The sequence below is a fragment of the Grammomys surdaster genome, unplaced genomic scaffold (assembly GCF_004785775.1).
Source record: "Grammomys surdaster isolate TR1022 unplaced genomic scaffold, NIH_TR_1.0 310694, whole genome shotgun sequence".
Classification (NCBI taxonomy): domain Eukaryota; kingdom Metazoa; phylum Chordata; class Mammalia; order Rodentia; family Muridae; genus Grammomys; species Grammomys surdaster.
Genome location: NW_021626129.1, coordinates 1 through 10471, shown reverse-complemented (window position 1 = coordinate 10471; position 10471 = coordinate 1). Strand labels below are relative to the sequence as shown.

The window sequence follows — 10471 nt, the reverse complement described above, 5'->3', positions numbered from 1 at the left end:
GAAGAAATCTGGTTTGAAACCGCCAAGTCCTATGAATCTGGGATCTCCATGTGACTGATGCAGTAAAAAAAGGAAAAAAAAAATTAAACTGATCAAAACTCCCGGTGGGTGCACATGCGCTCATGGCTACCCACCCCAATGCTCTGAATTCCTCAGAAAAAGACAGACATGCACAGCCTTATTTTTAACATGCCCTAAGCAGGTCAATTGCTGGGCCACTCACTATCTCCATTTGGATAAGACACACTCTCCTCCAACATTCCTGAGTTATTACTTACTAAAATCTGTTTTTTATCTTTGCTGCTCTGGACCTTGCTCCCCCTGCACCTACATGCAGTATCTCCCTCCTGCATCTTTCTGGTGTAGTGTGTCTCCTATGACCTCCTTCTGGTGTAGTGTGTCTCCTATGCCCTCCTTATGGTGGAATCTCCTCTTCCTCCTCTCTCTCTCCCTTCCCAGGAATCCTAAAAGTTCCACCTCTGTCTCTCTGTCACGCCACTGGCTGCTAGTAATTTTATTGACCAGTTAAAAACCAACTGGGGATAGGCTTCCTTTAGTCCTGTGAGACACTGCAAACAGGTATTTTTTGGTAACATAATTAGCATAAGAACACAAGCTGCTACATGTGACAGTAGGAAAGTTTGTGTTAATTAAAACTCAGTTGGGCGTAGATCAAACTTATGAAGTTTTAACTTAGGCAGTTAAAACTGAAACAGTAAAATAGATCCATTCTAAATATGAATTGGTGAAGGAAGATCTAGTTTTTACAGCAGTCTTAGGACAGTCTTTTACACTTAAGGAAGTACTACGTGATGAACCCTTGCCTAGTGTGCAAGGCCCGGGCTCAAACTCAGCACTTCAGAGACAAAGAAATCCACTCAAGGAAGCTTGTCTCTCTGCAGGTCCTGCTTGCCTTTTACAAGAGGCACACATGATGATACATGATTTGTCATCAGTCTCCAAAGATCTACTCCAGCCCTTAAATCAGTGACTTTTAATCTTTGAAAAGAATACATATGTGTAGCTATATTGATTTGGTTTTGCTTTTGGTTTTTTGAGGCAGGATTTCTTGGCCATTCTGAAACTGTCAAATTCATGAAAATCCAGTTTCCTCTGCCTCTCAAATGCTGGGATTAAAGGTGTCCACCACTGCACACATAGTCACATATTTTAAATAATTCACACATTTTAAATACCAATTCTTCCTTAATCTCACCTGTCTAGAATCTTTCTTTTTGCCTTTCACTGTCTTACATGCATATTGTTGTACAGTCATCTATCTTGTAAGTTGCCGTGGCACAGACCATGAGAAACTTAAATACCTACCTTACACATCACTAACTGTGAACTCTTTCTTAACCTCACCTCTCTAGAAGTGAGGCATTCTATCTCTCTTGTGGCATTTCACTCTCACCTGCTTATGATTGTACGGTCATCTATCCTGTAAGTTGCCCCGGCACAGCCCTGAAGAACTTAGGTCTGTGTGTCTCTTCTTGCCCTGTGATAGTGCCTTTCCCACAGAATTGTCTTTGGATACATTTACGAAATGAATGCATGCAAGAGGGAAGATGTGCTGAAGCCCTCAGGGAAAACACAAGTGGGAGTCATAAGAGAAACTTGTTTGGGAGAGTAGCTGCAACTGGAACTCCAGAGACGAGTGCATAGAAACAAAAAAGACGTACAGGCAAGGCCATTATCCATGACACCAGCAAGCTTCCTCAGTAGTTAGGGGCTCACTAAGCTGTTCAGGCTGGCCTTAAACTCCTTGACTCCCACAATCCTCCTGTTCAGCCTCCCAATGCAGGGACCATAGTCATACACCATTCTGCCTGGCCCCAGATGTTCTTCCTTCTCTGTAACTAATGATGGCCTTTTTATAGGAATCTGTGAAAATGCAGCTCATTGCATATTTGGCTTCAGTTTTATCTCAGTATTTCCTTTACTGGCTTCTTTTCATGTCTCTCTTGTCTAAGTGGCTATTTACTTATTCTTGTAGGGTGACTTTTTTTTTTTTTTCTGTTTTGAGAGTAGATGCCACTGTGTTGTCCTTAAGGAATCAAGCTGTCACGTGACTATCCCGGGCTCACATGATAATCCTGCCCCATGTAACCCAGTAGCTGGGACTATAGGCATGTGCAGCCCACTCACTGCATTCTTTTGTTTAATCACCTATTTTCTACGGATGACTCAGGTCTAGACCCCTAGTCATTTAAACATCTTGTTTACCAGTCTATGTGTGGAGTAGGCCTTGATACTATAACTCTTGTCTGATGTTTGCCTGCCTATCTACCTGTCTAAACATCCCAAACTAGGTATTTCTCTGAATTTACTTATACAATTTATTTTTAACTTCTCCATGTCTCCATTTTCTTTTCTTTTTTTTTTTTAAAGCAAAATAATGTTTGTACTTATCCCAGAGAATCAACTGTGAGGGTTTTGTAAGAGGCTATGGCAGCCTCTCAGCATAGACTCTGGCACATAATAGAGGCATAATAAATAGTTACTAAATAATGGATCATATTCCAGCTTACCCAAGCTCAAAATATTGGTGTGACAACATATGGCTTGCCCTTCTCATACTCAACTAGCGAGCACTGCTGCTTTCACAAATCAGAATTTTAGGTTAACAAATCTGAGCCGTTTTGTCTTTCCTGCTTCATTAGTTTTTCAGTAGGATATACTATAACCCAATGGTTAGTGAACATTATTTTCCATTCACTACCTCATTAATCCAGAATAGAATCACAGAGATATTCTGATGATTAGTCTCCATTTTTAGATAAAGAAATAGAGCCTTTAAAAGCTGATGTAATTGATTTAGAAGAGAGCTCAGGCTTAGATCTTAAATTAGGTCTTTGGGCTGTTACCCCTGTTACTAATCACTACAAAACTCCATATTCTGCCTCTACTTTCCTGTTTACACACACACACACACACACACACACACACACACACACACACAGAGGGTCAGCAAATGAGATTATTCACATGTGAAACACTTAGGATACTCCTATTTAAGGTTTTAATTTAACTTGGCCAATCATGCAACGAGGGACCAGGAAAATGAGCAGAAACTTGGGTCTTACTCCAAATCAGTGTTTATCCTGTTATACAATGGAATCCTGCAGGTTTCTCTTGATTGTTCTTGCTATCAAGAATTCTCCACTAAATTCCTAACGTAAATATTGCTAATTTTTGTTTGATATTAAATATACACTGCATTGAATGGATATTTTACTTTTTGGTCTTTTTTTCTCTTATTTTTGAGACTGTCTCACTGTGTAGCCCTAGCTGGCTTGGAGTTTACAGGGCAAACCAGGTCCTGGGTACAGGCCAGGTCCAGTCTATAAGCCAATAATTTTTTTAAATTTTTATTTATTTTATGTATATGAGTACACTGTAGCTGTCTTCAGACACACCAGAAGAGGGCATCAGATCTCATTACAGATGGTTGTGAGCCACCATGTGGTTGCTGGGAATTGAACTCAGGACCCTCTGAAAGAGCTACCAGTCCTCTTAACCACTGAGCTATCTCTCCAGCCCAAACCAGTAATTTCTAAGCTTCCTCCTTTAAGAAACCCAGACCAATAATTTTGCTCCTTGTCCCAATTAAAGAGTTGGATCTGAGAAAGGAGAAAATGAGTTTAAGAGGAAGAACAAATGAAAAACTGTTAAGGGGCAAGGCTGGAAGAGTAAACCATTCGGTCTATACAGTTGCTACTTTGGCCTTCGTTAGAATTGTACAGAAGAGAAAATCAAGGTGGAGAGCAAAGTGTAGGAGGAATCTGGTTCCATCTCCGGATCTCCTCCGGCATAGGATCTTCCTTCCTTCCTCCAATCCTCCTCTAACACAAACCAGAGCCAAAGCCGAGGTTGCGCTTCTGCACAGACCACGTGGGCACTGTCCCCGCCCCGGCACCCGGAGGACTTCCGCGTCTTCCCCGGTCCGCCCCCTCCCGGTTCTGCGCACGCGCGGGAGCCATATTCGCCGCGGATGCTTGGCCACCCGTGTTGGTTCTTCTCTGGCTGAGTAAAGCGGCGCTGATCTGCACCCTCACCGTCGTCCTCCGGTGAGGCTCAGTCCTTTAGGGACCGCGGAAGCGAGGTGTCTGTCTCCCGGGCGGGGCCGGTCTGCGTGGAGACCACGGCCCAGGCCCGCGGCCGCCACCGAGGAGTCGTGGGCACGATGACTTTGCACCCGCCTCCTCGGTGACCGGCCTCCCAGGGACTGGCCCCCGCCGGCTGCCGTCGGTCATCCCCGCGCGGCCTTGACGGCCAGCCGGGGCTCTGAGACCCACCGGGCTGGTGAGGGGTGGGGGCGGCCTGCGGCCCGGCGAGTCAGTTCGGGAAAGTGGAGCGGCAGGGAAAGTCCAAATCTTATGGCGCCAGCGGCGCCAGGCGTGGAGGTAGCTGCGTTCACAGGCGAATCCGAAACCAGCCGTGGCCTGGCTGCTGTGCTCAGGGCCACCTTTCTGTTTCTCCTACGTGTGGGAACCGACTCCCGGCAGGTTAGCGCTCCCTTAGGCCTGACGACTTTTCTAAAATGTCAGTTCCTGAGGTCCCTGAGTCCAGCCCTTCGATGGAGTGGGCTTGAGTAAGATAAAGTTGTTTCCACTTGGGCGCGCGGACCCATCAGATGTCTGTTTAGCTTTCCAGCCACGATGCCTTCCTTATATCCCATTATTTGGCTACATAGGAATTAAACTCTGCCATTTTTCTACTGAGGCAGAAGCAGCTTCCATTGCTGTCTTTCGAAGAAACGGAAATGTGGATCAGGTTTTACGCCCCCAAATTTAGGACCGTATGAGACAAAACAGTTTGTATCTTATCTGTTGAATTATCCACTTTGTTTCTCAGCCTGCTCTACTTGGAACGCCCTTCCCTTCACCCCTTCCCTATTCTTCCTGTTCGATTTGAGGCTTTTCGACTTATTTTTGCCTCTCCCATCTCTACTCTTAGTATTTGTATTGGTTTCCTAAAAACTTACTTTCTGGCCATCCTGCTTTCCCTCCCCACCCTCAATGCCTCTTCCATGTTGCTTTATAATATATGTCTGTCACATCTGGCAGCTACATTCTGAGCTCTTCAGGATGCCCTGGTTTACCTTTAGTGTGATGTCCCAACATCTGTATAGTTCCCAGTGGTGGTGCAGTTAGTGTTAGCTGAGGTATGGTGTGGATCAAACGGTATAAACAGTACAAGGCACTTCTTAAAATTGGGGGGTGTTTTTTTTTTTTTTTAACTTTGATGATCATGTTTTCTTTTCACAGGAATCACATAAAGTTGAGAAGCCATGGTGAGTTCATGACACATTTCCTTTAACTTTTGCCCGGTGAACATTACATTACAGCTTGTTTGACATGAGAAAAGTGAAACAGAAGGGGTAGAGAGAGTTGAATGGGGTCTTCCTTATTCCCACTGAACTCAGAACCAGGATCTCATTGTATATGATTCATGGGCTTCTGGAAGTTGACTTACTTTCAGTGAGCAGGCATCTCTCTGTTTTTCTTTTGCAGTCTCGAAGATATGATTCCAGGACCACAATATTTTCTCCAGAAGGTAAATGAGAAACTTTAATCTGCTCCAGAGAAAGTTGGGTTGTTTTCTTGTCATTGTTGCTTTAAGTAGTATATTTTTAGTGTTGGGAGTTTAGTGTGGTGTTTAGCTGCACACATTTTGGAGTTAACTTCATTCTTTTTGTACTTGGAGATAACTTGTCAGCAGGTTGATTACATCATGCATTGTTGGCGAGTAAATGCAGGGCTGTTGATGTGAACCTACCTGTGTCACTGCTGATTTCTCTCGGGTCAGCTGTGCAAGAACACAGAGGAACCGTGGTGTCTCTCACTGTTTTGTAGGTCGCTTATACCAAGTGGAGTATGCCATGGAGGCTATCGGACATGCAGGCACCTGTTTGGGAATTTTAGCCAACGATGGAGTTTTACTTGCAGCAGAGAGGCGTAACATCCACAAACTTCTTGATGAAGTCTTTTTTTCTGAGAAAATTTATAAACTTAATGAGTAAGTGAGATCATGGGGAAGAGTTTGAACTATTGCACTTGTCAGCGTAAGTAGGTTTTGCTTATTTAGGGAAGGAGCTTCTATATGATGTGGGAGAACTGAAGTGGGCAGTTTTATTTATTTTTCTTGTGAAAATTCGTGTATTTCTTTATTTTGCTTGAAATTTCCTTGAAGTCCGTTATGTCTTAGTATGTTCATTATGTGTATAATTCACTTGAAATGCAAAGCTAAACACTGGAGCAAAATAGCATGGTGCAGTGATAAAAGTGTGTATGTACTTTCAGGTCACACAGATTTGGTTTCAAATCTAAAGTCTATCACTACAAGGTGTGGTGCTATACCTATTATCTAACTTCTTGAAGACCAGAGTGGTTGTGGAAATCTAATGAAACAAAGTAGTGAAATAAACTAACCCAGTGCCTAGTGTAATGCAGGCCTTCAGGATGCTGTTTAGAATGACATGCAAGAATTCTGTATAGCTATACTGACTTTTTTTGTTTTTTGTTTTTTGAGATAGGGTTTCTCTGTATAGCCCTGGCTCTCCTGAAATTCACTCTGTAGACCAGACTGGCCTCGAACTCAGAAATCCACCTGCCTCTGCCTCCCAAGTGCTGGGATTAAAGGCGTGCGCCACCACCACCCGGCCTCTATACTGCCACTTTACCAAAGAACAAGGCTGGTGGATATCTGGCACACTTCAGCCAGGGTAGAGTCGGATTTCTGTTCAGTTGGAGTGCTTGGAACTGGCTGTGGAACTTGTTGTTACTGGAAGAGTCGCTGTGCTGTATGGAGACTTAGCCATCAGTGGTAGGCCTGCCGAAGACTTGTCACGGGCGCCTAGTTAATTATTTGTTTATGTATTGCAGTTTTGGATGTGTTCATCAAGCATACCGACTACTCTCACAACCTCTTCCTGCCTTCCTATCCCCCATCCATCTCCCCACAAACCTTACATTTGTGTCTGTTTTGATTCACTGACATTACCAGGGAGTCAGATAGGCTCCTCAGTGTGTACATAACCAAGGACAGTGAGTCTTTCCCAGAATCTATCAGTAACCAATAGGTCCTATATAAAGGGTAGGGTCCATGCCGGGCGGAGGTGGCGCACGCCTTTAATCCCAGCACTTGGGAGGCAGAGGCAGGCAGAATTCTGAGTTTGGGGCCAGCCTCATCTACAGAATGAGTTCCAGAACCGCCTGGGCTATACAGAGAAACCCTGTCTTGAAAAAAAGGGGGGCAGGGGGAAGTAGGGTCCTATGAGCTGCTCTTGGCTAATTATTGACAGGGCTGGTCTTGTCCATGTTCAAATCCGTTGGGAATTTGTGATTTCAGTCGTCAGATGTAGAGAATGTGCTTTGCAGCCCTTACTTACTCTGTCTCCTCTCTGAAGTACTTGACAGCCCTTTCCCACAAAGTTCACAGACCTTAGAGAGGGAGTGCTTGGCCTAAGTGACTTAGGGCTGTCCCATGCTGTCATTTATTTCCTGTGTCATGGCAGCCATGAGTCTGCACTTACAGCATTCATTTTAAGTTGAGGCTTCTCCGATTAAAGCTGGGATCCACTTTGGTCTGAGAGTACAAGTGTAGGTATTTAGAAGGCAGTTGGGTTCTGTGTTAATTAGCCCTCAGAAGTGCACTTCCTGCATGAGCCTAGTACCTCTCATGGTACACTCACTTGACATTGTCTCTTCCTCCACAGTGACATTAGTCTCCACTCAGCAACTTGGCTTGTTTAGGCATAGTCAGAGCGATGTCTAGACTGTAGAGAGCCAGGGAAGGCTTTGGGGAAAGACGCAGAAATGGGGTACATGCCTAGGCAACTTGTGAACTTCCCACCCTAGTGTCCCCTCACTCCCACACCTGCCCCACACCTGTCAGGCCAGGCATGGAGAGTTAGACCTTAAGGAGTAGGAGTGGTTTGGCTCCTTTACTTGCTGTTTCTTCTCTTGCTGTTTGCAGAGAGCAATAATAAACACATCTGTTGAATAGTTCAGGCTGCAGTTGTTTATCATTTATGCTGAATGACAGGAGGGAAACGTCTCCTGAGAAGATCCTGTGTTTATAGCCTTTTTCCTCAGAGTAGTCTCTGTGAAGCACAGCTCTTGAATCCCTAATAGGCCTAGGTGCTTTATAACACTTAGAAATTCTCTGGCAAGCATCTTCCTGCTTACAGTGGCTTTCTTTCCCTTCTAGGGACATGGCTTGCAGTGTGGCAGGCATAACATCTGATGCTAACGTTCTGACTAATGAACTAAGGCTCATTGCTCAAAGGTAAGGATGGAATAACCTAACACTCAGCTTGTCTCCAAGGAAAGCTTTTTCTTTTTGTAAAATTTAAAGTCATTTTAAAAATCCATTATTTGAAAAGTCTATTCTTCCTAATCAAAGTTATAACATAATCAAAGTTATAATCAAACGTATAACTGTGTGCACATAAGAGTACTGGGATGGTGAATGTTTTTGCCCTCTCCTCTCTTTTCCAGTTACAAGTGACGGCTACACTTCCCTCATCTTCAGAGAGCGTCTTCCTGCATTGTGTGAAGCCTGTCTAATATGTCAATCTCTTTACCCTAGGTACTTATTACAGTATCAGGAGCCAATTCCCTGTGAGCAGTTGGTTACAGCACTGTGTGATATCAAACAGGCGTATACACAGTTTGGAGGTACTGAGTTTTTTTGGAAATACTCTGAAAAATGAAAACATTTTATGAAGAATAAACTTTTTGCTTTGTTTTGTTCTGCATTACGGTTTGTTGAGGTTATTTTGTTTTTTCAGATTTCTTTTGGTTTTACATTTTTAAGACTATCTATTTATTGGTTTTTTTGGTTTTTTTGTTGGTGTTTCCTTGTTTGTTTGTTTGTTTGTTTGTTTGTTTGTTTTGAGACTGGGTTTCTCAGTGTAGCCCTGGCTGTCCTGGAACTTGCTTTGTAAACCAGGCTGGCCTCAAACTCATAGAGATCCTCCTACTTTTACATCCCTAGTGCTGCATGCCACCAACAACTGGCTTTAAACACATTTTTAAAAAATATTTTTGTTCTTTGAAAACTTCCTACAATGAATTTTGATAATATTCACCCACCATTTCCTTCCATATCTGTCCCCTACCTCTCAGCCCACTCAGCTTCCTGTTCTTCTCTTCCCTTCCCCTTTCCCCTTGTACCTCCTTCAGTTAGATTGTGCTGTCCACATACTCTATGGGACCTGCACTAGAGCACTGAAACACTACCGAGGATCACACCTATAAAAAGGCTGACTTCCTCTCCCAGAAGCTACCAGTTGCTAGACACTCCTCAGCTGGAAGAGTGTGTTTGCTGCTGTTCTTGTAGATGTTGTCACTGCTGCTATGAGCTCATGTGCATGGCTGCTCAGTTGTGTTTGGAGAACACTTTCCCTGTCATCCAGCACCTCTGGCTCTTACAGTCTCTCTGTCCCTTCTTCTTCCGTGATCCCCAGTGTTGGATCTGGATGTCCCCTTAAGGGCTGAGCACCCTGAAGTCTCTTATCCTCCACACTTTGTGACAGTCACAGTTTAGCCTGAACTCCTCTGGCGCTCACTGCAGTCCCACCACAGCCTCCTGCACACTGGGCACAGACAGTGCCTGCTTCATGACCAAGTCTGCCTCCACGTGTCAGTCGGCAGCTTCATCAACAGATACTTCAAGGCCAAAGTGACATTTTCACGACTGGAAACAGACTCTTCTTACATAGTAATGAAATTCATCACTGGCCTTCTGTGTCCTCATGTCCACCCCAGCCTGAGCCCAGCTCCTAGAAACAGAATTGGAATCTGTGACTGAGCTTATCTGTGGTGGCCAGAATACAAACCAGTTATGCACGCTTCACTTCTCAGATGCTTGGGGCACATCCACTGACAGCTCTAAATTGAGATTGTTGATTCCTTTTCTTTGTTAAAGGCAAACGTCCCTTTGGTGTGTCTTTGCTGTATATTGGCTGGGATAAGCACTATGGCTTCCAGCTCTATCAGAGTGACCCGAGTGGGAACTACGGGGGATGGAAAGCCACCTGCATTGGAAACAACAGTGCTGTGAGTAATTTCCTAACACTGTGAAATGTAGGGAAAGGCTGAGAGGACAGTAAGGTTGAAAGAGCGATGCCTGTAGAGTATCTACCATAGCGTCTAACAGCCTCAAAACAACCTCAGTGTGAAGGGAATGCCTGTTTCTAGTGCTGTATCTTGGTAGTTTGTTGCTGCTATCTGCAGCTGAGGGCTATTTTTCCATTATAAGTTGTGGAACTCTCAAGGACAAGTCTCTTGAGGCTGAGGCCCCAGTTAAAGGTCCTGTAGAACATGAGTCTCCTTGCCTCTTCCCTGCCCCGTTCATGCCACCTGCCTGCTGTCATCAGTGTTTGTGCTGCTGCAGTGTCAGTGTGAGTCCAGGCATCAGTGCTTCTCACCGACCTGTGCTCTCCCCACGATGAGCAGATTGG

General features: G+C 44.4%; 1 protein-coding gene across 1 annotated transcript; it reads left to right on the top strand.

The window, feature by feature from the left end:
* The first annotated feature begins 3962 nt into the window (after positions 1–3962).
* LOC114616228 (proteasome subunit alpha type-4) lies at positions 3963–10109 on the top strand. The gene is made up of 7 exons (XM_028761741.1): positions 3963–4070; positions 5271–5296; positions 5517–5559; positions 5859–6021; positions 8215–8292; positions 8596–8684; positions 9937–10109. Exons 2-7 carry the CDS (start codon positions 5294–5296, stop codon positions 10089–10091), a joined length of 531 nt encoding a protein of 176 aa, XP_028617574.1. The 5' UTR covers positions 3963–4070; positions 5271–5293; the 3' UTR covers positions 10092–10109.
* The last annotated feature ends 362 nt before the right edge of the window (positions 10110–10471 follow it).